General features: G+C 49.2%; 2 protein-coding genes across 7 annotated transcripts in view; one reads left to right on the top strand and one right to left on the bottom strand.

Moving 5' to 3' along the window:
* The window catches only part of Arhgap44 (Rho GTPase activating protein 44), a 150804-nt gene extending 144979 nt beyond the window's left edge, over positions 1–5825 (top strand). For 3 of the 4 annotated variants that reach the window (XM_057775761.1, XM_057775759.1, XM_057775758.1), the window contains 2 exons: positions 167–544; positions 4764–5825. In XM_057775761.1, the coding sequence (XP_057631744.1) occupies positions 167–544; positions 4764–4903 (518 nt within the window). In that variant the 3' untranslated portion in view covers positions 4904–5825. Of the gene's footprint in view, positions 1–166; positions 545–2848; positions 2901–4763 lie in introns of all 4 variants that reach the window. The other variant, XM_057775760.1, reaches the window with a different exon arrangement.
* Positions 5826–6165: 340 nt separating this feature from the next.
* Elac2 (elaC ribonuclease Z 2) lies at positions 6166–27219 on the bottom strand. Of its 3 annotated transcripts, XM_057775755.1 has the most exons (25): positions 26936–27219; positions 26459–26509; positions 26251–26321; positions 25438–25502; positions 24464–24521; positions 23203–23271; positions 21896–22030; positions 19753–19811; positions 19368–19426; positions 19206–19278; positions 18514–18626; positions 17222–17317; positions 16251–16389; positions 16082–16167; positions 14261–14379; positions 12235–12331; positions 10441–10579; positions 10053–10091; positions 9814–9923; positions 8935–9034; positions 8733–8853; positions 8390–8468; positions 7755–7899; positions 6989–7207; positions 6166–6294 (listed from the first exon to the last, which is right to left on the bottom strand). In XM_057775755.1, the coding sequence occupies exons 1-25, from the start codon at positions 27160–27162 to the stop codon at positions 6274–6276; spliced, it is 2490 nt and encodes an 829-aa protein (XP_057631738.1). In that variant the 5' UTR covers positions 27163–27219; the 3' UTR covers positions 6166–6273. The 3 variants fall into 3 exon arrangements, with proteins under 3 accessions (XP_057631738.1, XP_057631739.1, XP_057631740.1); XM_057775756.1 differs by lacking the exon at positions 26936–27219 and having other exon boundaries at positions 26394–26462; XM_057775757.1 differs by lacking the exons at positions 17222–17317; positions 18514–18626; positions 19206–19278; ... (7 more) ...; positions 26459–26509; positions 26936–27219 and having other exon boundaries at positions 6212–7207; positions 16256–16357.
* Positions 27220–27521: the final 302 nt, after the last annotated feature.

Genomic DNA, 27521 nt, shown 5'->3' with positions numbered 1-27521 from the left:
TGGTGTTAAGAAAACTCAGCGTTCTCTGAATTTTTACCAGCTCATTGGCTACTTGTGGCATCACGGGAGGAAGCAATGGCAGCTGGGAACCATCAGGATACACACTGCCAGTCGTCACAGTGAGCTTCCCTAATGATCATTTGTCCTGTGTTGTTTTCTCTTACAGTTTCAAAGAAGTTGGCACCGATTCCTCCCAAGGTCCCCTTCGTGCAGCCAGGGACTGTTTCTGACCAGCCCACTGGCCAGCCATCCCCAGTCAGCCTGTCTCCCACTCCACCGAGCACTCCATCCCCCTATGGACTGAGCTACCCGCCAGGGTACTCCTTGGCCTCTGGCCAGCTTTCTCCTGCCTCAGCCCCTCCCCTGGCCTCTCCCTCTGTCTTCACAAGCACTTTAGCCAAGTCTCGGCCCACCCCTAAGCCCCGACAGAGGCCCACCCTGCCGCCACCTCAGCCTCCTAGTGTCAGCCTGTCGGCCTCAAGTCCACAGTCCACGGAGCACCCCATGCTAGACGGCATGTCACCGGGGGAAAGCATGTCTACAGGTATGCTGGCCATGGCTGTCTGCAGAGCTCCTGGGACACCTAGCAGAATGTGCCAGGGCCAGGAGCAGCAGTCATCTCTGGCCACAAGCCCCCTAGGGAAAGCAGTCCTGGGGAGCAGTTGGTGTGCAGGGGAGCTCTTGGGACTTCTCCAGCCTAGGGATCTAATTCTGTACGGTTGGTGTGACTGAGTCCTTGGAGTGAGACCTCCAGAGAGGCTGGCAACAGAGCACAGAGGCGGTGTCACCTTCCCCCAGAAAAAGTCCAGCAGCTGAACAGTACAGGTACTTATCTGGAGGTTGCCCTGAGGAGAAAAGTAAGCCTTGCTAGGGAGATGTATTTGCAGACACGTATTACAGATGGGTCACCTTCAGAAAAACAAATCTCCTCTTCTCTCACCAAAACCCCTCCAGCAGCAAATTAGTCAGACCCACAACTGCTTAACTGGATTGTACTCTAAATTCAAAATGAAGGTGGAGTTGTCTTCCCAGGAAAATGTATGAAATTACAGTTGTGGCCACTGTTGACTGTGGAAGAAGTGGGGCATGTGAAAATGTCTCCCGGATTCACCTTACACAATTGTAAGGTCAGGGGCTGCTAATGTCCTGTGATCATCCCCTTATTCTGGCTGTCTTGGAGTGTCACAGTACTGTCAAATATCCTGCAGCAATACTACACGTACACTGTCTTAGGGTTCTATGGCCATGATAAAACGTCATGAACGAAAGTAACTTGGGGAGGAAAGGGTTTTAACCTTACAGTCCATCATCTAGGGAAGTTGGAAAAGGAACTCTGGGCAGGAACCTGGAAGCAGGAGCTGATGCAGAGGCCCTGAAAGAGTATTGCTTACTGGTTTGCTCCTAATGGCTTGCTCAGCGTGCTTTATTATAGCTCCCAGGACTGCGATCCCAGACATGATGGTGAGAGAGAACCCACAGTGGCTGGACCCTCTCTCCTATCATCAGTTAAGAAAATGTATCACAAGCTTGCCCACAGGCTAATCTTGTGAGGGCATTTTCTCAAGAAGGTTCCTTCTTCCCAGTTGACTCATGTCAAGTTCAGAAGCCAGTGCACCACAATAAATACACCATACTCCAATATGCACATACACATTTGTATACCTCACACATAGATAGCCCATACCTGCATGTTTACTTAGCACCCACCTACACACATCACATATGGACTACATGCACATGCAGCACACACAAATATATATGCCATACTTGGACCACATGTATACACCATACTCACACACACAACACATATAACACACATACACATGTACATATAGCACGCACAAACATATAACACATGACATATGCATGCACACACATTAAGAAAACCACATGCCTACATGCATTATGTGCCACATGGCCACGTGTATCATATGCCACACACATACAAAGACCACCAACATACTTGGGTACAGTGGGACCTTGCTCAGATACTGCCTTCTTTCCCCACTACATCATCACAGAACTTGACATGTTCCTCCCTAGTTGAGTTGGCAGCCAGCTTTTGGGGGTGAGCTCTTGGCTGTCCATGAAAATGCTACTCAATACCAAGTGCTGTGGTGGGTCAGGGGTGGAAGCCTTATGGGGAGAGCCACCAGGCAACCTGGCTTCTGTACTTTCGGAAGTGATCAATATTGAACACACAGCTGCTATTACCCATTACATACTGAGTAACAATACTGTATTAACCAATCAATATTGAACACACAGCTGCTATTACCCATTCCATACTGAGTAACACTGTATTAGCCAATATTGAGTACACAGCTGCTATCACCCACTGACTAGCTCAGTCAAACCTAGGGAGCGTATTGAACCCGTGGGTGCTGCCCTTGTGCTCCTAGAGTGGGCACTGGCTAGAGGCGCTTGTGGGACTGCACCTTCAGCATTCTAACCACTCCCGGGCAGGGATACAAGGTCACCCATTCTGCAAGACATAGGATGAACAGCGATGTCACTCAAGAAAATGGAAAAGAACACAATGACATAGTGGTAGGTGAGTATCAGCAGTCAAGGACAGTGCCTTTTAGCTTGTGAGGCATAGGTCACTTCCCATAGCCCAGACCGAATGTCTGTGACCTTTTGACTCAATTAACATCTGGCCCGACATCTCTGTTGTTTTAGTGTCCTCTGGGCAGCAGACCATTGTGTGTCGTGTATGTATAGGTCTGACAGTGTAGACTCTGGAGTCATTGTGGCCTATCTGGGACTGTGACATGGGCAGTGTTTTGTTACATGTGTTCCATCCTGTTTGTTCCTCTCTCCGAATCCTATCATTATGTTCTTGCAGCTGTGTGACATGAGTGACGCAGTGTTGGATACGTGTGAGGGGGATTTTCAGGGTAAGCTGGCCCCAGCTCACCTCGCTTTACACCTCCTAGCCGGCCCAGCCAGCCGCCTGGCTACCATCCCTCCCACTAGCCCCTCCCCTCACTGCATGTGGCTCAGCATGCCTACTTCACTTACTGGCTTTCCCCAGCCTCAGGGAGCCCCCTGGCTTAGGAGCCTTTGGCTTTCTGAGCTCACTGGCCTGTCTTTCCTTTCTTTTTCATCAGGAGCTGGGGAGAAACCCAGTAGAAGGACCCAGCCCTTTCTTTCCACCCAATCACCATCATAGCAGATCCCTTCCTCAGGTTAAGTTTACCCAGTTAGCAGCCTGCTGTAATAGCTCCTGAAGTTTCTGTGCCCAGAAACTGTTCCCTGCACCCCTTTGCTGAGGGACATGTCCCCAAGAACACTCACGAGGTGAAGCCTGGCACAGGGCCACAGGTTTGCACAGGCTGATCCCAGTGCCACTCAGCACTAAGGCAAAGCTTGGGTGGTCCATAGGGCAGCACTTCTGTGCTAACAGTAGCCAGCAGGTCCTCTGTCCAACCCTGGGCAAGATTTGGGGGGCATTTATTCATTATCTGCTTGGGTTCCCTCTCATCAGGGATAGATATTCAAATCTAAAAATCAGGCAAGAGCATGGATGAAGCCCAGAGAAATGACAGGATTTTGCCCTGCTGACTAGCAGCGAGGCATCTGGTGCTCACACGTCTGAGGGAAACAGTCAAAGCTTCCCCAAGGGTTCTCCCCTAGGTCCTGCCCTCTTGCTAAGTGACCCTTCTTGCTCAGGCTCCTCCGAGGGCACCGCCAAGGTAAGGTAGAGACAGTCCTGCGCTAGCTGAGCACTGTCTGAACTCTCACATTCCTGCTCCTCAATGCCCATACTCCAGTTTGACAGGTCTGCGAGTCTGCATCTAGAGAGCCCGTGTACATTCCTGATAGAGCCTGCCTCTGCTGCAGCAGCCTGCCCCACAGGCAGAAGAGTCTTTAGGCATCCTGTGGGGTCCATGTTACATACCATAGGGGGCACCTAGTGCTGGCTGGGCCAAGCTTCAGACCACAGATCTGCTCCACCGTTGTGCAGAGCAGGGCTGTCCCAGTGCTCGTGTGTCTGTAGGACGTCTCTGAGGGCAGTGTCCAAGTGTAACGCCTGTATGGTACTTCTTATCCTCAACATGTTTTAGTTTTTTAAAAAGCCAATAAAAACAAAACTCACCTTCTGAGCAGCCCAGGGCTGAGCCCCTGCCAGGCTGGTGTACTGTCAGCTGGAATGCTGTTGCCAGCTCAGGATGACAAAACTCACCCAAGTTCAGAACTCGGTGGGTAGAGGAATGCTAGAACTGAAAGAAGATACCAGGGGACCCATCACCCCAGCTCACTTCCTGCAGCTCAGGGCCTCAGCAGGCTGGGCCCTCCAGGATCTACCCAGTGGCTGAGGCTCCAGGACCACTCCCAGTGTGGTGTTCAAGGGGCTGAGTACCCAGCTGATGGCCCGTGAGGCTGTTTTATCTTCGCTGACTCCCAGATGTCCAGAAACTGAGTCTGGTAACTTCTAGTACATTCATCCTCCCTACCTTGCTAAAATGACCTTCTAGTGCTCCTTGTAAACGTGAATCAGGTGGGGTGGATCCAGCATCCTAAGGAAGATGCTGAGCTGCTGACTGACACACAGCAGTTTCTAAGTGACTGCCTCTGCAGACGATCCCCAGATGTTACTGAGGCCTGCCTGGGGGCAGAGGCTGAGACTGGACCAGGGAGAAGCAGATCAGATCCAGCCACAGCCCAACTGCTAAGGAGCTAGCCTGAGCAGAGCCAGGTCGCCCTGCTTCCCATGCTGTTTGCAATTGGCCCCCTGTCACCTCTTCCTCTCTCTGCAGATCTTGTCCACTTTGATGTCCCCTCCATCCACATAGAGCTGGGGTCAACGCTCCGCCTGAGCCCTCTGGAACACGCACGGCGGCACTCGGTGACTGACAAGAGGGACTCAGAAGAGGAGTCTGAGAGCACAGCTCTTTGATGTGGCCCACCCTGACACGTGTACATACATCCATGGGCCCCCAGACACCACCCAGGGCAGCGCCCCAGGCCTGCCAAGGATTTTCCATCAGCCCTTTGCTGTCATGTCCAACACCAGGGTGGAGATGGACAGAGGAAAAAGAGCTCTCCCGTCCGTGTGGCAGTGTTGGTGGTGCAGATTTTGTTTGTTCATTTTGGGTGATGATTCCAGCCTTTTGTTTGACCTTTGCCTTTTGACTTTGTGCCTATTTTGATCCATCTTTGGCCTATAAGGCAAGCAGCATCCACCTCTTCACTCAAGGGCTTGCCAGGATGGCCTTTGTAGGATGAGGGTGCAAGAGAGGGTCCAGTTACTGTCTTGATTGGTACATCAGGTCCTGCAGCATCACCATAAGGACCAGAGGGGAAGCAGGACAGGAGGAGAGACCCCTTCATAGGGCAAGAGAAGTCCTGGGTACTGTCTATCCTCTGCCTGCTGCCAGAGTCCTGGCCAACCAGAAAGATCTTTCAGGCTACCCTTCATCACAGCTCCAAATTAAACAGCTTAACCCACCTACTTCTGACAGCTTCATCTCCCCGTGTTCCCTCTACTCCATATTGGCATTCCTGAATAGAGGATTCGACCACAGACCCTATGAAGAGCTCCAAGTTCTCCACACGATTCAGGCACACAGCTTAGTAGGTACGTGGGGCCAGACACTCCTCTTCTGGAGGTTACAGCTGACTAGCAATAATTCTGTTCCCCAAAGCAGGTAGAGGGAGTGGTACTGGCCACCCAGCCCATGGTGTGGACTGCTTTGCTCACCAGCAGACCCTGCTCGTTCTTCTCACCATGCCCCATCCAGTCCTGGGGCAAGAGCACAGGGAGCCTGTTCACACTTTGGGATTAAGGGAATAAAATGGATCTGGGCCATGCATGCGAAGTCCATGTTTAAAGTTTGATCCTTTGAAAATAGATATACCTATACATGATATATTTATATATACAAAATCTATATTTGTTTAATTTGAGCCATTCACTCTAAACCAGTGTACAGGTGTACAATGAAAAATTCTAAATGCTTAGTTATTTTTCCCAGCAGTGTAAACTCACCCTTCTCCGAGAGTGGGATCTGCAGACTTTTGATGTTACAGCTTCGCACACTTCCTGGCAAGGGCGGTCCAACCCCCAATTTGTAACGGAGCCTGGGGGTTGAAGGTTATCTTTAAATACATGTACAAACTGTTGTCAAGAGTAATGTTATTAAAATAGATTTATTATCCCTGAGCTTGGCACATGGTCTTGTTTCAGGAGAGACAGCTGGGCATTCACACATCCTGGGCTGCCTCAGGAGGAAGTCTGAAGGTCACCGTCAGGGAAGGCCAAGTGCCTCAAGTGCTGTCCATGCTCTCCTGGGTAGGGAGAATATGTAACTGTTAGAGCCGACTTTGAACATCCTTCCGAGTTCCCGTCACTACCCTGTTTTCAGATCCAACAGGGCATCTAGGCCAAAGTGACACTTCTTCATACTTTCATAGTGATTTTCTTTCTCATCATGGAGCAGAAAAACAGGCTCCAAGATCCTTGCTGCCTCTGGAGCATGCAGTGTACACACACTAGGTACCCAGCCCATCGACGACCCCCACACTGAAGCAGTACCACGATGAAGCCAAAGAACTCAGGATTCCAAACTTGAGCTTTATTGAGTCTGAGTCCTTGGAAAAACTATTCTTGGTGCCTGAGACACATACACCCAATTTCACTTTTACCGTGGCTTGACTCTGGCACTCAGAGGGAGCCTCCTGTGCTAGTGAGTGAGGGCAGACACCTCAATTTCCATGACTTCTTTCAAGACTGGCTTGCTGTCTTCCACTGTGTGACCTCCTGTCTTGCCACTGTGTTCTCCTCCAAGCATGGGAGGCACCTGGCAGATGGGTGCTCCCCAGCCATGGCCATAGAGGACTGCTTACTCCTGATTCCAGACTGCCTCGTGGCTAGATCATGTGTGCTGACTCCCGCCAGGATGAGAGAAGATGTGGCTTCCACACAGGGCAGAGGAACACAGCCTTTAGTCCAGGATGGCAGAGACCTTCACTGGGTTCTGACCTTCTTGCTCTGTGGACTGTGCGGCTCCTCTGCGAGGGCCCGCTTCTGCTGGGGTTCTGTGTCCTCTGGGCTGTCTGCCTGCTGGGCCAGGAGGGCTGCTCGTACCATGCGCAGCTCCCGCTTCTCCCTGCGCTCGACCATCTCTTCAATGTCATCTGCAAACAGGGCCTTCAGTGGAGGAATCAGCTTGGGTACTGTTGGGAAGTCTCCAAAGCGGATCTGATGAGAGACAGGACAGCATAATGAGAGGGGTAAAGGAGTATGGGAGCTGGGGTGAGACCACCTCTCCGTCCTTACGTACCCTTAGGCCATGGACTGTAGCGTAAAAGAATGCTATAGGAGGGGAGCAAGTACAGTGAAGAAGGGCCAATTCCCCACTCCTGGGGAAGAGTAGGGAGACCAAAGGAAAAGGAATCAAATCGTACAGACTTTTCTATCAAGCTCATGCCCACTCCTTTATCTGAGGAGACAAAAGGGGCAAGCCTGACCCTGGTACTCTGGGAGTCTAGCCCCTTTTCCCACCAATTGGTGCTAAGGCTGCAGTGGGAATGGCCCAGGCCTGGGAGAAGTTCTACTATCTCCAGGGACCCTAAGGGCAGGAAGACCTTCAGGAGCAGACTTTGTCCACAGTCAGATTTTGGTTACACCTGGCTAGTGATAAAGATGCTTTCTTTGGTGACCCTAGGCCATAAAAGAAGTGAATAAGGGTCACTTTCCTACCTGGCCCTGCCCCTCAGAACCCTCAGGGTCCACACAGCATACAGACCTTCATGTGGTCAAAGGCAATGCCAACTTTCTCATTGAAGTCAGGGCTGAAGAGGGGAATCTTGGCATAACGCTGACTGAAGTGGTTTAGCATGATAAACTCAGCATTCATTCGCATCCCCACATCAATAGCCTGGGAGGTGGTGCTGCAGCAAGAAGAATGCACAGGATACTAAGCCTCGGTGCAAAAGTCCAAGCCCGTCCTTCCTGCTGAGGGCACCAGGGAGGGCTGGTAGGAGGCCAGAGCCTGCCCACACTTCCTGAGGAAGGCCTGGCAGTGGTTCTGGCTGTCAGTTTGTCAGAATAACACCCAAGAAGACCCCCAGCACCTAGGAAGACTGGTCTTAAAATACCCTGGATTCAGTCATGACACCACTTTACCCGGAAGTGACAGTTTATTCCAGCTGGTTTGTTTTTTTAAAACCCCACAAGCCACCATAGAACCCTGCCTGGGGGATAATCAAGAACAGAGGCAGAGTGCCCAGGAGAGCTAATGTGGGTTCAGGAAATTCCAGAGGCCTGGAAGAAACCAGCCAGTCCCACCTGGCAGTGGGCACCATCTCTCTGGGAATGAGCAGAAGGCTGCTTAGCTTCCATGTGACACAAGAAAGGGTGACAAGCACTAAATGGCACTACCTGTGTGTCTTTTCCACTGCTTCCTCTTCCAAGCCATCCTCCAGAGTGGCTTCGTGTATCAGAAGGTTGGCATCTTTCCCTGAACAGAAAGATGGGCATCAAGGAGGAATTTGGATGAGGACTATATACTCCTGGCATCCATAGCTGTGTTCTGACCAAACACTCATCTCCCTTGGTGCCATGACTTGTTTGCTCTTCAGGACGACAGCCAGGGGACCAACTGGATAAGAATCAGACTGCTATCTGCTGGTATCAGCTACATACCCATCTGCACACACCTGGCACCTGCCATATCCCATGCATCTCTCAAAGATCCTGGGTGAGGCCCACGCCCCTCACTTACCCATCTGGACCAGAGCCTCACAGGGCATGGTGTCCCCCGAGTAGACCACTTTCCAGCCAGACGAGTGTACCAGCGCACAGCCGAAAGCATGTTTGCAGTGCCGTACCAGGCAGGTCTGAAACTGAGGGAGCAGAGGTGGAGAACTCAGGCCCCACTCCCCATGCTGCCCACCCTCTGTGGGGCTTGCACCAGGGCCACTTACTTCTTCTAAGTCACATGTTTCCAACAGCAAGCTGATTAGCCTTTCAACTGGGGGACTGGACACCTCTGCCCCTTTCTGAAGACATTTGGCAGGAATCATACTATAAGACAAAGTGATTGAAAAATGATAATGAAAACATTTTTTCAAAAAGTCACTTACCATCACACTTCAGTTCTTTGGATGAAGAACTTTCAGTGGTTTTAAGAAACATGACTTCTGTCACAGGAATGAAGACAGAAAAATTGATCCAAGCCACACGCCCAGCCTAGCTAGTTCACAGTTAAGACAGTGCAGGTCACAGGCAGCATCTGTCAGCAGGCCTCTTTCTCATCCTTCCCTGGACATAAGCTGGGTCAGCCCTGCTGTGCACCCCCTGGTGTAAACATTTCTGTGCTGGCAGCTGTGTGCTGCAGAGATAGAGATGCAGCGAGAACTGGGATACTTGGAGTTCCTGTCAGCTGGAACACTGGAAGGAGGCAGAAGTGGAAGGCAATAGCTTGGGGTCTGGTGCACAGGGTTGCTGTGAGATATTTGTACGCTACGTGAAAATATATTGCTATGGTGGTGTAATAAAAAGCTGAATGGCCAGTAGCTAGGCAGGAGGTATGACAGGTGGGATTTCAGGACAGATTGAGAACTCTAGGAAAAATGCGGAGTCACCAGCCAGATGCAGAGGAAGCAGCATGAGCAGTATAGAGATGAGGTAATGAGCCATGTGACAGAACATAGATGAAAATAAATGGGTTAGTTTAAGTTAGAAGAGCTAGTGGGACAAGCCTGAACTAAGGCTTGAGTTTACCTAAGTAATATAAGTCTCCATGTAGTTAATTTGAGAGCTTGGCTGGCGGGGCAGAAAGACTCGTTACACAGGGTGCTCACCTGATGTGGTGCAAAATCTCCTGGCACTGGTTGTGATACTGCTGCAGCCAGGCCCTGAGCTGAGTAGGAGCCACCACCAGCAAAGGCTGGAAGGGTTTCCCCAGAGACTCCTGAAAGAAGATTCCAGCGTATAGCCAATAAGCAGACTTCCCAGTAAAAATGGTTTGGATTCAGTTGCAGGTACAGTTAGCTGGCCATGAAGCAGTCAATTACCAATGTCAGTCAGGAGCCTCACTTACCAGTGCGTGCTCTCTCTGCAGCAAGATATTCAGCAAGCCCTGGAAGAGAGCACATGTAATGAGCCAGGTCCAGTGGTCCTTGCCACAGGTCAGAGTCCCGCCGACAAGTGGTTCCTAGCTCACTGACCCAATTCCTATCCCACATCACAGGTGGAGTTGCACATGCTAAGCAATGACTGAAATGGTTACAGGCACAAAAACATAGCTATGTTAGAAAGAGGGCAATGGGCTGAGACCTAGAAAGCTCTAACAGGCCCAGATCCAGGCTGTGTGTGAAGCAAGAAAAGTTGAGTAAAGTCAAAAGTTCGGTACTAGAGAGAACAAATCCCAAGCCCTGACTAAAGGAGCCAGCAGCTCTCGCATGCTGACCTCTGGGTCCCACGCTCACCGTATGGTGGTCCGCATGCAGGTGGGACACAAACACAGCAGCGAGGTTGCACAGGACGCTGTCTATTTGCTGTCCATAATGGCGGCACAGCTGTCCAAAAGTGCCTTCTCCACAGTCCAGCAGCACAGACTTGTCAGGGCTGCAAAAGACGGGAACGGCTTAGTCTGGATTCTCCGAATGGCATTGCTGTGGCCATCCTGGCCCCCGCCTTCCACAACCACACGCCCTTATCCTTTGTGAAGCTCATATAAAAGTCAACTAATTAAATCACACAGGTCATTCTAGACCAGTCCGTCTTCTCTATATGAAAGAAAGATCTAAAGTACCCCGAAGCCTCTAAGGATATACATCAACACAGTGCTGTGTGTGAAAAACAGAAAAAAGAAAAAGATGGTGGAGTGGAGACAGCCCTCACAGTACCCTTCTGCTTCCCCTGAATTGGCCACACTCTGCTGAGAGTGCCACAGACAGCATTATGTCATAGGAGATGACTCCCAGTTCCCTTTCCAAGTGGTCTGCTTTTGTTGGCCCACATCTTCAAATGGTCTTGAGACAGGATGGGCTGCATGAACTTTCTCCGGGGAGGTGGCGAGTGTGGCTCAAGGTTCCTCTTACAGTGTCCACTGGGCAGATCTCAGGTCTGAACTCAGCACTCAATGCGGAGGCTCTACTCAAGTAGACAGATGGAGGTATGCCTCTGGTACCCTTCCTTCCTCTCTCGAGGAACATAGATTGGAAGGGCCACGCTTATCCAAAGACAGTGACTTCTAGGGGAGAGCCTAAATGAGAAAAGGCTGGCCCTGTTCACATCAACAGGGGTACCAGGCTGAATTTAGGGACCAGAAACCAGAAGTCTTCAAGGGGGGCCAGGCAACTCTAACCCACTTTCCTACATTTCTCACTCATGAAGAAAACATGTCCAGATTTGGAAACATTTGACCTCAGGTGTGCCTGGGTACTGTAGCATACACTGTCTGACTCAAGTGTGCCAGTGCATTGCAGTGCATACTGTCTGACCTCGGGTGCACCTGCGTACTACAGTGCACACTTGCAGCATTACCCTGTTATTGCTTGGCCATCACTAACACCCACTATAATGAGCTCTAAGAACTAACCAGCACTTCACCAGTATGCGCTTCCTTGACAAACATGTCTGCAGAGCAGTGGTCATGAACACTTCACAGTGGCTCTGACATATCTGCAGATAAATGAACCTAAGCAAGCCCAGAAATCAACCAGAAAAAAAACAAAACAAACAGAACTCAATTCAGTTCATTAACTGAATATCAACAAATATGCAAGACCCCAAAAGCTTTGAAATGTACCAGCAAGAAGTTGACAGAAACACAGGTACTGGTTTAGACACAAGCTCACAGCCTAGACCTGCAGTTTAGGCTGAACAACTAAAGCAACCTCTCTCAATGTGTCAACCAAGTCAGTAGTCACCTGTCCTTCACAGGCCTAATGTATAAGCTCATTGGGACACCCTGCAGCATTGTGTACAGCAGAGGAGGTTTCAGTTTTTTCTCCAAAGTCATGAGGGGATGGATCTGCATGTTTCCCAGCAATAAGCAGGTAGACACAGCATGCCCAAAACTTGGGAGGCAGATAAAGGAGGGCTGCCCGACGTTCCAGGACAGCTGGGTCACCATAGTGAGTTCTCAACAATATATCCTAAATAAAATAAAACAGCAAAGCCCACTAGTTCCATTCTCAGACACCAGCCTATTGAGTGGAGAGGACTGCTTAGAAGAAAGCTCTGGTGGAAAGCAGCTTCTGGGGCAAACATGGTACCTTAAGTTGATGAGTGTGGAGCTGACATTTCGGATCTTCATTGGGATGGCAGAGCCTGTACCCAGGAAGATAATTTCGGGATACTGGCTTCTTTTCTCTGTGGAAAATACAAGTGCACTTGAGTCAGCATTCTGTCATGTGGTGGGCAAGCCATCTGGTGCAATTCACTTTCCTGGGGGGCACTGGGAAAATGTGTTTCCTTTTCAGTATGAGGCCTGCAAGCTGTCAGGGAAGAACAGCATCTGGAAGATAGTAATTACTCAGGCTTCTCTTTAAAGCAAAACATCACTAAATGACATAGGTTTCCTTAACTCCCAATCACTAGTTCCTCCATGCGGGTGGCACGTCCACCTTGCACCAAGACTGCACACTTTGTGTGTATGTAATGGCCCATCTGCTGCACAGAAACACAGGGCTAGCCCTCAGCTTCACCAGGGTGGCTAGGAACTAACACACCAGGGCAGCAACTTAATCAGAAAGTGGTATTTTATTTGTGTTCTGACAAATAAAGCTTGCCTGGATATCAGAGGGCAGAATTAGCCAGTCACTAGTTAACCATAGAAGCTGGGTAGTGGCAGCGGCTCACACCTTTAATCCCAGCAATCAGGAGGTGGAGACAGAAGTGACAAGGTGGGGTATAGACCTCTTTTTGGACTGAGGAAGGAGACAGGAAGTAACTGGCAGCTGCTCCCAGTTCTCTGATCTTCCAGGTTTCCCCCCAATATTTGGCTCCTGATATTTTTTATTGATTAAATTCATGCTTCAAGAAAGAATGAAGCATGACCCCAGCTAAGACCCTAAACAATATAGAGGGTGCCTGAACTTGCCTTGCCCTGTAGTCAGACTGATGATTATCTTAAATGTCACCATAGAACCTTTGTCCAAAAACAGATGGAAACAGAGACCCACATCAGCGCACTGGACTGAGCTCCCAAGATCCAGCTGAAGAGTGGAAGGAGTGAGAGTATGAGCAAGGAATTCAAGACCATGAGGGGTTCATCCACTGAGACAGTTTGCCTGAGCTAATGGGAGCTCACAAACTCCAACAGGACTGGGAATGAATGACCATGGGATCAAACTAGTCCCCCTGAAGGTGGTTGACATTTGGGGCAGACTGAGGGGCCAATGACAAAGGCACTGGAATTTGTCTCTACTGCATGGACTGGCTTTTTGGGATCCTATTCTCTTTGGATGTATACCTTGCTCAACCTGGATGTGACGGGGAGGGCCTTGGACCTCCCACAAGGCAGGGTGCCTTGCCCTCTCTTAGGATTGGAGGGGGTGGGGGAACGGGTATGTGGAGGGAGTGGGAGGGAAGTGGGAGGAGAGGAGGAAGTGGAAATTTGGATTGGCATTTTTTTTTAAAGTAATAAAATAACTTTAAAAATGCAAGAAAAGAAAGAAAGAAAGAAAAGAGAGAGAGAGAGAGAGAAAGAAAGGAAGAAAGGAAGAAAGAAAGCGTGCGAGAGACAGAGAGAGAAAAAGAAAGAAAAAGAATGAAGCAACTCCCAGGAAACAGACACACATGGGAAGAGGAATGGCTGACCTAGCGCTGACCTTCAGAAAAGCAAAGGTTGAGAAAGGCCATCTGGATTAAAACCCACACCCTTCTACTCTAGCATTTTCTTTATCACTAACTGAAAACTAAGAAAAATCCCCAAAGTGCACAGGTCACAAAATTCTCCAATTGCTTTCCCTGATGGAGCAATAATGTAGCCACCATCTTCCATGGCCCTTCTTAGTCAACCAGGAAAACCCAACAGCAACTGTGGCAAGGGACGATCAACATGGTCTCACAAGTGTTCCCTAACCATTTTCCTACAGGTGGACCCTCAAGAGTGCCCAGACACTGCCACTAAACATGGAGTTTACTGATGTAGGGTCATATGCACAAAGATCTGCAACACCTCCCTCGACCCTCTGTTATATATAATACAGAGAAGTCCCGAGTTAGGTAATCAGGTTGCAATTTGTATGATGGCCTGTTTAAGACTGCAAGCTTCAGGCAGGCAGGACTTTGGCTCACCTTCTGGGGCTGGGCTTTCCTGCACACCCTTCTTATATTCCTGCACACTCTCCTGGAATTTGGGGAGCTCCAAGGCTTCGGCTATGAATTCATCAGTATTGCAGATGAGTGTGGTATCCCTGCAAAGGAAAATAACTTGGGTGACCCAAGGGGCCTGCACAGCCTCTCGGCAAATGCTGACTTGGATGTTCAGAATATGAGCTCTTGGATGATGCTGGGGGAGGGGATGGGGAATCGCAACCTTGCTGGAAGAAGTTATCACTGGAGCTGAACTTTGGGGGTTTACAGCCGACCCTCTTCCAGTTCACTCCTCTGCTCTGTTTGTGGCTGAGGTTATGATCCTTAAGCTCCTGCCACACTATGCCTTCCACTTGCTGCCATGCCTCCCCACCGTGATGAACCCTTGACCTTCTGAAATCACAAGTCAAAATAATTTTTTTTTCCTAGAGTTATTTTGGTCATGGTGCTATTTATCACAGGAATAGAAAAGTAACCAATAGAGGACTAGTAGTCACCTGTGCAGTAGCAGGAGACCCAGGCAGCTGTAGTCTCTGAAACCGTCCTCAACTAAATAGGATGAGTAAGTCCTGAATAACTGTGGCTCGTTGCATCCTCTCCAGCCTCAAGCCTGACAGTCAGGCCTTCCTGGTGCTTGGGCAAGATGAATTCTTCTTACAGTGGAGCTGTCCCTGCAGCACCACATCCCCTCACCTGGCTGTGAAAATTACATGTCTCCACACGAGCCAATGTCCCCCTAGGAGGACCACAAGGGTCTTAGCTGAGAAGCAGGGTTCCAACGAGCACCTCTAAAATTAAAGTGAGCAGGCACACAGCTGGCAAACTGAGACTCTTGGGGTGATCTGCAGAACCAGAACTGGTATCAGCTCTGGGGTGCACCCAGAGAGCCTACACCCTCAGTGAGTGCCAGTGAATGCTGGTACTGCTGGCCTCCTCTCTACTCAGCACAATATTGAGAGGGCTGATTCCCTGGGTTAGCTGAGCAGGAAAGTCCCCCAAAGCTTAAAAAGCAGCTCCAAGTCAACCTGTCCAGTGCAGTGGGTCTGGGACCTCGGAATGACATCTACACTGGCACATGGGCTGAGGAAGGCATGTAGCAATGCCCATGGCCCAAGGCATACCACCCAGAGCAATGACTATTCAACCACAACAGCACGGTGATATTCTATAACAAGATCTGCTCTAACAATGATGCTGGGAGTTTGGGACACATGAGGACCGCACACTCCCACTTCCAAAAGAAGACAAGCCATCAGGTAGTCAGCAAAGACTTCTCACTTGCCTGGGAGTGTGTATGCAGGGGCTTTCCAGGCGGCAATGTATGGTCACTGGTGCCTAAAGAAGTCACACACTGTGACCCAATACCTCACATTTAGAAATCACCTTTAGGAAGCAGAGTTCCAATCAAAGACATATATAAGACATTTACTATTGCATTAAAACAAGAAAAAATATGCACAAGATGAGTAAAACATCAGAAATACCATTAAAGCCCTTTTTACTGGGGCCAGGTATAGTGGCACATATTTTTTTATCCCAGCACTTGGGAGGCAGAGGCCAGAAGATCTCTGTGTTTGAGACCAGCCTGGTTTCCATAGCAAGTTACAGGCCAGCAAGGGCTACAGAGTGAGACCTTATCTTAATGAGCATCCCATTACTGGAGCTGGGCTCTCCGGCTACTGCACAGGTGACTACTGTAGCAGAAGGCACACGGCTGGAAATGCTTTCCAGAACACCGCTACTGACCAGGTCCAGAAACCCCTCCACCCCATAGATGTCCCCACAGATCAGAACTGCACGCACCTCTGCCACTCTCTCTTGGGGCGGAGCTGATACTTGAGGAGGCATTCGCCCCGAACTGTGGGCAAGCTGAGGGCAGAGCCTTCCTCCTGCAAGAGACAAGAACATATTTCCTGGTGAGAAAACAAAGGTGGAGAATCCACAGGCGAGGAAGTTGCAGGGCACTAGCTACCTTACTGCAGAAGCTGGTAAGGCGGGGGAAGATGTCAGGGTGGATGAGGTTGAGTTGGGTTTGGATCTTGTGGCTGCGAAGGTTGTGGACTGAGGAACAATTCTCATTCAGAATCAGGTGCTGCGTGTCAGGACCGAACCTAAAAAGAGACAGCCCACTGTTAACAGTGTCTGTCAGGATCACCCTAGCTCAGGGAAAGGACCGCACACAAACAGGTTAATGTGATGGACATGTGCAGAACTATGTCATATGCCCCAAACAATGACCACACAGCCAGACATAATCCTGATGCTCCTTATCGAAGTCCAGGCTTTTGTCCCTCCTGGGGCTTCCTTTGGAGTATGCAGGAAAGAACGGTGGTTAAACTAAGAACGTGTTAGACCTTCATGTAGGGATATGAAAACATCACTAAAGAACAGGGTATTTGTGTTCTTGTGACTTAGACTCACGAGGAACGAAAGACGGAGCTTAAGACCCAGAACCGTTCAGGGCAGAGAGGACAGGGAAACAGGTGGTGAAGCAGATGGCAGGGCAGCTAAGCAGCCACTTGAGGTCACCAAATACCCAAGACAAACACCCTTCTGGTGCTATTCGCCAGTGCGGGATTATTAAATGATGGTGGACCTTCTCACAGACCTGCTCGAGAAGAAGCCAGAGCAGTTGACATCACACATACGTGCAGTGAGATGCTGAAGCAGGCTGTTCCTTTACATTTGCCGGTCTCTCCTCTGCACTGACTGAGCGGAACATAAAGGAGTCGTCCTGGACAACTGGGAAGTGGGCCCACTTCGCCACCTAGTGGCGATGATTAAACACACACCCTTCCTACAGAGGGACTGGCTCAGAATTTCTAAGACAAAAATCCCAGAGAAAATTCAGGCAGGCTCAGGTGAGAGAGAGCAGTACTTAGTGGACATACATTCAGACACCTCCCACAAGAGTTACCCTATGTCCTGGACTGGTCTCCATACCTCTCCATCCACTGCTGGTACCTGCCGTCAGAAAGTACAGATTCTGGGGCAATATGGACCACCAAGGCCACAGGGGCATCAGCCTCTCCCTGGTACCTGGACAGAAGGAAGAACGGAGTTTCCTTCAGAAAGAGATAAAAGCTCAGGATATACATGAAAGGGGACTGATTGTGCAGCCATGAATTGGAATACTCAGTGCTGGCATGGGTACCACCTCTCAGGCATGGCCTACTAACCTGGTGACACTTCCTTTTAGCTCAGTGGCTGTCTTCACTACCACTATCACACTTAGGCAGACAGACATACACACAGAGCATCTCACATAGGCACAGGGCTCTCAAGTTCCTCTGGCTCACAATAGGATAGTCTGTACCCAGTATCCAAGACACTGAAGCACAAAGAACATGACCAAGGAGGGTCTTGACACTACTGTGGGAAGGTACAGGAGCCAGGAGGATCTGCTGTACAAGTAGAAATCACAGCACGTGAAAGACAAGCAAATACAAACAAGCCACTAGGGAGGAAGTCAAGTCCGACAGACACGAGGCTTAAGGAATGTACTAAGGTGGTAGTAGCAGCACCATACTCGGCACTAAGGAGGCTAAGGCAGGACCGCATGACCAGGGCCAGCTGAGCTTACACAGGGATATCCTGCCTCAGAAAGACCAAGGGCTGGAGATGAAGCTCAGTGGGAAAGCAGGTGCTGTTTTCAAGGCTGAGCCTGAGTACCAAAAATTCATGGTGGAGAAATTTCAAGCCAGGACTGCAGCTGCAGAACAGGCTGTGTTCCAGTGGACACAACACCTGGGCCAGAAAGATGTTTCCATGCTGAGACTGCCCCTAGCACAATCTAGGTCACAGGGTCTGCGACACTGTCCTACTTCATTAGTCTCGACACAGTTGAGGAAGAAAGCTCATATAGGAATAAACAGGTCAGATAATTTATTTGCCTGCACATTCATTCTGGAATTTGATCTAGATTCAGATGTCTCTCTCTTGATCGTGTGTCTTCCCCCTCTTTATGCCCCCCTTCTCTCTCTAAGTTGCAGCTGATTTGTCTAGTCCTTGATGGCTTGTGGCTGTCAGTTGTTCTCAAATTTCATTCCAAAGAGCACTAACTATAAACAATACCCAACTCTTGCCAATAGGATCAAGACACACCTTGACCCCGAAGTTCAGGCCTTCCCAGAGACGCAGTGCATCTCAAGGACATGGTCTGTCTTTGGGACATGGATGCCTGTGCTGAACAGTGACAGCTCTCACTTCTCCCACCCAAAGTCCCTCGTCATTACCTTTTAAAGGTGTCATTCTCACAGACGGGCTGGATGAATCCTTCATCAGGACATTCGACCACGATAAATGCAAGACCAGGGTCTGGGGGTGTGCAAAGCTCTTCAGGAGCAATCTAGACAATGAGACAGGTCGCTGATTGGAGCAGAGTGCTCTTCTAGAACAGTCTTAGCTCAGCCACAACCAAATGTCCCTCAAGGCAACTGTTACCATTACACAACCCACATTTAATACCTGACCTGAGTGGTTGCCACCCACCTTTCCCTGCTCTGTTTGTTCCTACTTCAGCAGATGGGCACTTGTCTACGAAGACATTTCAAACCAGAGTGGCTAGTGGGAGGGACAGCATGTAAGATACCAAAGACACCTCCGTAGACAAAGAGCACAGCTCTGCTATAAGATTTGCTAGCAAAGGCCATCCTTGAAGGCAGGCACTGCTCTGCAGGAACAAGGGGAAGCATCTACAAACACAAAAGCCCAGCAGGTGTGAGCAGACAAGATATAAGAATGCCTGGGCAGAGCACTGAAGGGGTCCATCACTAGGTAAGGGTTCCACCATCCAGCCAAGAGTAGGTAATCCCAACATGTCCCACACATCCTTCAAAGTGTCTGTAAGCTTATGGCAAACAGTGGTTTTGCCCAGCATTCCAGGCCCCACCTGCAAGTGCTAAATCCTGAGAACCAGGAGCCTCACCTCCCTTCCTCCGAACATGATACTCTTCCCGTCCTTGACAGCAGCAATGATGGGTGCAATGGCGGCCGTCCCACTGAGAGACAGAGACAGGCAAGCACTCTGTGAGACACCTTTTTGTAACACAGCCACCCCCCACAGAGTTCCCAAGGGCCTGACACTCACACAGGAAGGCCCAGCTCCTTTGCTTTAAGCACCAAGAAGTTTCCTTTCCTCAAGTGCAGCTGCGAAAAAGGGAAGGCACACACAATCTCAGATGCTGATGGCGCAGTCTGTCTTAGCTTTCTCAGGAAAGGCTCTACCATTTGTTACTTGCTCACAATCATTAAAATGCAGCAGGCACATGTATTCTAAAGAAGGGTTTGTTTGGAAAGGCTTCAGAGTCAGAGCCAGACGGACACAGTGCTGTGCACACTGTCACCTAGCGGTGAACTTAATGAAGTGTTACTCTTCCGTGTTAACAGCAACAAAGAGCTCTCAGAACCAGCACACACCACCCGCTGGCCACCAGCCACAGGTCCACTCACTGCCCACTTCTGCCGAGAATTACCTTGCAGATAAAAGCTACCACTAAGGAAGGGTCCCTGCCTCCTGCTTTCCCGCCGACACCTGAGAAAAAGCACATTTAACAAGGTGAACGTGAAGGCTGTATAGGCTTCTGAAATTACTATTCCTTAATTCTCCTTCAGTCCATTAAAGGGACACTGCTGACCCCAACCTGAAGTAGAAGCATGACCCTGTCATTACTACACACCCCTTTATCTTTCTGATGTGAACAGGCCTGGCAGTGCATGTCTGTAATCACAGCTACTTGGGAGGCTGAGGCAGGGAGAAAAAAAAAAAAAAAAAATCAAAGGCAGCTCAAACAACTGTCTCAAAATAAGGAAATAGAAACTAGTCCAGAGAGAGAATGCTTGCCTAACAGGCTCAAGGCCCTAGGCTCTTCTCCAGTACAGGGGAAAGAGGAGAAGAGAAGGCAAGGAAGGAAACTCCAGCCAGAAAACTCAGAATGGTAAGTAGAACTTTTTACATGTCCCATTTGGCTTAATATTTTGGGGCAGGATAAAATAAGTCGTAATGTTTGTTTATATACATTTATTTATGGGGGTGATGTAGGTGGGGGGAGGAGACTCACACTCTGCTTATGTGAAGGTCAGAGGACAACCTGTCAAAGTTAGTTCTCTCCTTCTACCATGTGGACTTTGGGAATCAAACTCAGGTCTTCAGGCTTGGCAGCAAGGGTCTACCCACTGAGACATCCTGCCAGCTTTCACTGTAATGTTTTATAAACAAGTACATAAAAGAAAAATGAGACAACAGCTAAATGCCTGAAGGAACTATGTGAGTTTTTGTTGGTGGAGGCTGTTCATTCGTTCCCAGCTGCCCAGAACTGAAATAATCACTCAGAAACTATATTACTTGCAATACTGTTTGGCCAAAAGCTTAAGCATATTTTTAGCTAGCTTTTATATCTTAAATTAACCCATTTCTATTACTTTATATTTTACACGAGGCTCATGGCCTACCTCTGGCTGGCGTCTTTCTCCTCTGGCGACTCCACGGCTTCTCACTGACTCCACTTTATCTTTTCCAGCCTGGCTATATTGTGTTAAGCCATTGGCCAAAAGCAGCTTCTTTATTCATTAACCAATAAAGCAACACATATACAAGACGACTTCCCACACCAGGTTTTGGTCCTCTTTGCTTGCCATATAAAATAAGTTTGTCAAGGTCTGCCTTCTTAGTCACCTGCCCTGAGACCAGTAGGAGCTGACCCAGCTGTGCCCAACACTGAAGAGCAGAGTCTGAGTGCTCAATCCTCAGACAGAGCAAGTCTTAGGCAGCTGCCTTCTAAGAGGCTGACACTCTCACTGACCTGTCTGTTGTGTGAGTACAGCAACCAGTCTCTGAGTTATTGTTTTGTTAATGAAGACACAAAAGCCCCCTACACCCAGGAGATCGCCAGGCACTGCTCCTCTAAGAACAAACATCCTGGGGCTATCCAAAGCTACAAACTGGCCTGACACTCAGGACTGTCAATCTCCTTACAACCTTTCATGCTCTCTCTCCCTAGACCAGTGCTTTATGTGACGGGAAGAAAAGCATCTACTTGTGCAAACAGCGTTTTTACAGTGAAGACCCTAACTTAGAGCAGTAAGAAGCGGTAAGATCTGTCGACTGCAACACTGGGCGGAGGCACAGAAAACCGTGCACCGTATGACCTCACCCACATGTGGAATCTTAAAAAAAAAAAAACAAAAAACCTATCTCACTGAAAAATAAGAGAAAGAAGGTTATCAAAGGTCAGAGGAGAGGGTGGGAGGGACAGAGGGGGGGGGAAGCTGATAAAGGAATGCAAAGAATGCAAAGTTTCATGTCACGCTATATTGTGACCACAGAAAACAGTGTGCTGCTCATTTCAAAACTGCTCACATAGTGTTGGAGAGGTGGCACGGTGGGCAAAGCTTGTCCAGCATGCATGAAATACTGGGTGAGGCACTGTGGGAGGGACGGTCACTTAAATAATGCATTTCTAATATGCTTAGCGTAACACATAGCTTGCTGAGACAACAGATAAGTTAACTAATTTGATTCTTTGTACCCCCAAACGTATACAATTACTGTCGGTCAATTAGAGACAATCTTTTGAAAGGACAAGGAGTAAGAACTGCAAGGTGCGCCCCCCAGTTTACCTGTACTGTTGCCATCTGTAAGGTGCTGTCCGTTTTCAGCTGCTGTAGAGTCCGATGATGACTGTGGTGGACTGAGCCTGTTGGGAGACCTTCTGGGGCTCTGCAGTGGCTGCTGTGTGCAATACCTCCGTTCACCTGGGCAGCAGAGGAAGCCATCACATTACACACTTCCCACAGCTGCAGCCCAGGTGTTAACAAGCAAGAATTCCCTAATGTCAATCAGACCAGCACTCCTTTCCCTGCAGTAAGAAATAACCAGCTATTGGCCTGCTGGCCTGGCTCAGGGCCTTGCTCACAGAGAGAGTCAACAGTATGTGACTGAAAGCATCCAGGCTATGAACTAGCTCAGCTACCACCATTCAGGTATCCTGCACAGGCCCCAGGGACACCAGCACTAAAAGGAGCAGAATTCTGCAGCTATTTAGGTATCAAAATCAAGGGGTCGGGAATGGGGCGGGGGCGGCTGCTGATCAAAAAGCTGAAGCACAGCTGCTGGTGTTAACAGAAGCTGCTTTTGCTCCTCCAGGCACGTGACTCAATCAGAACCTGCTGGGCTCCAAGGAAAAACTGGCCTGAAGTGCGCAGGTGTCAACCATTGGATAACACATGACAGTAAACTATCGTGTGCTCTGGAGGGAAGGGTGCTAGAAAGAAATAAAAAAGAGACGCTTCTAGTTGGAGTTGGGAGGGATGGCAGTGAGTGAAGAGAGACCGTAGGCCAATCCCCTTGCTGGTCTTAAGAAGCACTGGCGCCATTGCTCAAGAAACACACCCTTTACCCACGACCAACATAAACTTCAGCTACTCTCCCAGTTCTGCCTTTGTAGGCGCTCTCATCTGCTCTACTGCCCTTAGGAACTTGCGAGATCATGCCAATTTGCAATGTCAAGGGCATCTGCCTACCACCAGGTCCTCCCTTCAAAGGTAGGTAATACCTGGCACCAACTGTTCAGCCAGAGCGATGTGCATCTCTGCTCCCAACTCAAAGCCACATCCTTTGGCCCGGGTACCTCACAAACATGGCTGGAGTTTCGCAGCCCTCAATGCCCCTCCTATAGGTTGCAGTTATTAAAAAGTCTCTAAAAAGGCACTTAATTGCAACAAACAAATGCAGCCCTAGTGCAGTATTGCTATATTTGTTCACGAGAGGCTAAGGTCTGATAAGCAGTATCCAACCTCAAATTTCTAATCATCCTCAGAAAACAAACAGGCCACTCAAACCAAGTCCTCAGTCTCTCCTCACCCACATGTCCCTTGGGTGGGACCAACAGCCACCTCCTCTGGGGAGATCTGGCTCCCAGACTCACTGTGGATAGGGACCTGGTAAACAGTCATGGTCTCGTCCTTGTACTCTGGTGCAGAGTGTGGCCGCACAGCTGCAGGAAAGAAGGTCAAGAAATCATAAGCCTTAGTACCAGAGGGAAAATGAACCTGCAGGAACCCAGCCACAGTCACTGACTTTCCCTAGAATGTTACTGGGAATACGCCAACAAAACCAGGTTTTCTTTAACATTTTTAGAGGGGAAAAAAAAAAGGAAGCTGTACTCAAATCGGCCATTTTTACGGAGCAGAGTCAAGGCAAGTCATGCTATGAGCACTGGGCAGGATTCAGTAAGAAAAATGTAAACCAATATTGTGCTGAAATGCAAGAGCCCTGAGTTAATAAGATTACCAGCCAGAAACTCTCTCATTTTAACCACGAGTACTGATATAAATTCTGATATAAAACTGTCAGTGCTTTACAAAAGTGGGGCATTGACAGGCCAGAGAGGCTTGCTGGCTCAAGGATCCTGCTGTGTCTGCTTCCTGACATCTTCCCATCAAGGGGTTATGGGCCTCATTTTACAGCTGGAGTCCACAGACCCTCCACACCACTTCCTCCTGCAAGGAATTAGAGGTCCCAAGAACCATCTTGGACCAGGGAAGGAGTCTGGAGCCCAAGTGAGAGAAAGAAATGAATGTAGGCATGTATCAGGCTAAAGCACTCTACCCGCTAAGCCAGTATTCTTGAGGCATGAAAAGGACCAAGAGATAGCCAGGCGGTGGTGGCACACGCCTTTAACCCCAGCACTCGGGAGACAGAGACAAGGCAATCTCCGTGAATTTGAGGCCAGCCTGTCTACAGAGCAAGTTTCAGGACAGATTGCAAAGCTACATAGAGAAACCTTGTCTCAAAAAAATAGAAAAAAAAAAAAAAAAAAAAAGGACCAAGATGGGCTGGAGAGATGATTCAGCAGTTAAGAGCACTGATTGCCTTTCCTGAAGACCTGGGTTCAATTATCAATACCCACAAGGCAGCTCACAGCTGTCTGTAACTCCAATTCCAGGGAATCTGACACCCTCATACAGACATACAAGTAGGCACAACACCAATACACATGAAATAAAAACACATAAATCATTTTAAAAAATTAGAGAAGGAACAAGAGAAAGAAGAAACCACAGCATGCTGAATGAAGCATGTGATTTTAAGGTTTGCTTTAAACCAGTTCTTGGTGAATTCCAATTTGAAAAGCAGGACTCATACAAAAAGAAATATGAGATAACAAGACACAATCAACAACATACCCAGGTCTATTCCTTTCAATGGACCAGAAAATATTTTGATTGCTTCTAGATATTTTTCCTAGAAAATAAGCAAGCAAGAAGTTATGTTTTAATATAGCACTCAAATAAATACAGTATGGACTTACTTTATATCAACACAAAACTTAGCAAGCACTTTTTAAATTTTATCTATACAGATACTTATTGTGTTTAGTATCATTAGATGCCGTGTTAGCAACATTGAAAGACATGAAGTCCTTGCTCTCTCATTAGAGATGGAGATGAAGCAAAAGCTCACACAACTCAGCAGCGATTAGGAGCCCTGAAAGAGCACTGAAGATGACACAGGAGCTGACACCAGTTTGTCTGGAGGGACAGGCACAGCTCCGAAGGAAATAACCTTGGAAAGCAAGACCCTCGTGGCTCAAGCTTTACAACACAGGTAGAAATGTGAACAGAGGCCTGGGCCTATGGGACTTGGAGGCCATACTGTGGATCGTAACACATAAGAGAGCCTAGGATGAGAAGTGACACGCTGCATGGACGTCTTGCTCCGGCTGCACTGCAGAGGACGGATTACAGGAAGTGGGAACTGACATGCAAGGCTACTTCGGTAGACAGCGAAAGCTACAGGAGATGGAAACATATTCAGACATTCTGATGGAGACAGAATTAGATGTGTGAGTGAAAGCTTTAACCAAGCACTTCCTTGGCACCAAATGTCTAAAGAGGTGTGGTACCTCCTATGCACCCCCCTTCCTTCACCCTTGACAACCTTATGGGACATTCTGGCCACTTCATAAATTAAGAAGCTGGCGCTGAGTCCCTGGCAGCTCACCGAGGACCTCACAGGCAGTTCTGCACTATGAAAAGAGATGTGTTTACTTCCACTACCTGCCATATCCTGTACGCAGAGGGTTAGTACACAAAAATGAAGATTCTATTATCAACCCTTTTAAAAGGAGTTATTGACATGTGACTCGGGAGAGACTCACCAGTTGTGGAGGTCCAGAAAGAACGCATTTGGGCAGCCCAGTTTCCTTTAATGTTAGAATCATTCCTAAAAAAAGAATGTCAATAAATATATAAATAAATAAATCAGCTCTCTCAACATACAGGCACTGCCTGTGTGTGTGTGGAGGGGGGCAGTGTTTGCCTCTCCTTGATCCAGTTATTAACCCCTATGTCCCTATTCTGGCTCATAAGCAACTATGCCATACATAAGGAGAAAATATTACCAGAAGTACAAGAGACAAGGGATCTTCCCCATGTGCCTCTAGAATGGGCACATGGGGAAGGGAGGGAGCTAGCATGAACCAGGATGGCCACTGTCTGAACTGTCCAAGTGAAGGGGGCCATGTACATCATACCAATAGCAGCCATGAAAATGGGGCGGGGTGGGGGGAACACACACTCTACTACCTCACTCCTTCCTGTAGTCGGACCACTAAGCTTTCAAAATCCGGCCTCAACACAATCTTGATGTTCCCAAGTTGAGGGCCCGAATAAAGAGGCAATCTTGACAGTAGGTGCCTGCATATGACTGCCGGGGGTCTTCATGATAAATACTTTGACTCTGACTCTGATCACCGCTGCTACTCTCTAGTTAAGTGTATAGTCCAGCCCTGGAGGCCATCACCAATGTCAAGCCCTGCTTTTCTGAGTCTGGCTTTTCCCACTCAAGCTGATTAGGCTAGTACACAGGGAATTCTAGCTCCCCTGAGCTGAGAAGTGGAGCAAAGGAGCTGAAAGTCATGTTAAATTCCCAGAGACTTCCCACCAGCTTCTGACCTCCAAAACAAACTCACCACACAAACCCCCGACATTTGACCAATGCATCCGTGTCAGAAAGATGTTGTCCAGGCGAGCGACTTTCAGTCTAAGAAAAAACATACATTTCAGCAAGATGAAACCCAGCTGACCGAAGATCACTTCTGCTGATAAGTCTCACCTGCCTCTCACCTCCGCTTCCAAGCCCATAATCATCTCCACCCCAGAAGCCAGGGGTTGACTCACTTGTGTTCCTGCATAAGTCGCTGGACGCCTTCTCCGCAGTTAAAGAGGTACCTGTGGGAGGAGGATTACCCTACTCAGAAAAGTCTATTTTGCAGAATGCCTTATTGTAGATACAACGCTCTAACTACAACCAGACGACCGTGTTCTGTCGCTGGCAGGTAGGTTTTGAACCTCTCTTTGGTTAGGAACAGAGGAGTGGAGTTCAACATAGGCCGGTGGGAAGAAGCCCCTTTCCCCATCTACTCACCAGCTCGGTCTAGCCTACACACTCACACTGGGAGACCCCTGCTTTGGGATGCTGATACGACACGGGGCACGCCAAAAGCCACACCCGGCGGAGGTAAGGGGCCGGATTGCACGGATGCTTGAAAACCATGCAGACCAAGGGAGGTAAGGGACCTACAAGGCTGGACGAGAGCGAGGCTCCGAGCACGTGGCGGTGCGACCACACGGTCGGGGATGTTGGTCTACACTGACCTGTTGTATTCAGAGAAAACGTAGAGAGCGGCGCCCGCGTCCCGGCCGCCCGCCGCCACCACCTGCAGGTACACAGTGTTCGGACCCCCGGGCCCCCAGGACGGGCCGCGCTTCTCCCGCGTGCGCAGATGTCGCAGCGGGTCTTTGGGCGGCCGTGGCCGACGAGCCGAACCCTGCGACATGGTGCGCAGGCCGATGGGACGCAGTAGCGAGCGCAGCGCCCACATGCACCAGTCCACACCTGGCTGACAAGGCAGCCGGACCCCTCGTGCCGCCACAAGCACCGCCCCTGAACCCCGCACGGCGGGACTGGCCAATCAGCGCGCGGCGACTCGGGCGGCCCACCCACACAAAGTGCTTCATCCAATTGCAAGGAGCCTTGGAACTAGGAGTCTGTCAATCGAGGCGGATATAGAGTAAGCGAAAGCTAGAGAGTCGCCGGAGGCTCCGCCTCCTGACCGGTTCCGGCGGATAGTTTCCGGATACTGTCATTTTTCTGGAGGAGGGACTTCTGGGTTTGTAAGTACCCGAAAAGCAGTACTGGGAAATGAGTGAGTCCTTTCTGTTCATCTTCTGATTTTAGGAG

This window comes from Chionomys nivalis, chromosome 7 (genome assembly GCF_950005125.1).
Source record: "Chionomys nivalis chromosome 7, mChiNiv1.1, whole genome shotgun sequence".
Classification (NCBI taxonomy): Eukaryota; Metazoa; Chordata; class Mammalia; order Rodentia; family Cricetidae; genus Chionomys; species Chionomys nivalis.
Note: the sequence above shows the minus strand (reverse complement) of the source record. Positions and strands in the feature narration are given on the sequence as shown.

Bases quoted from the DNA above. Each gene is read 5' to 3' on its own strand.
- Elac2 (XM_057775755.1), bottom strand. From the start codon at position 27,162: ATGTGGGCGCTGCGCTCGCTACTGCGTCCCATCGGCCTGCGCACCATG. The intron at 26,322-26,458 runs GTGAGTCAACCC...GTTTTTTCTTAG, and splicing joins CGACTTATGCAGGAACACAA to ACTGAAAGTCGCTCGCCTGG. The intron at 16,390-17,221 runs GTATGGAGACCA...GTCTCTTTTTAG, and splicing joins TACCAGCAGTGGATGGAGAG to GTTCGGTCCTGACACGCAGC.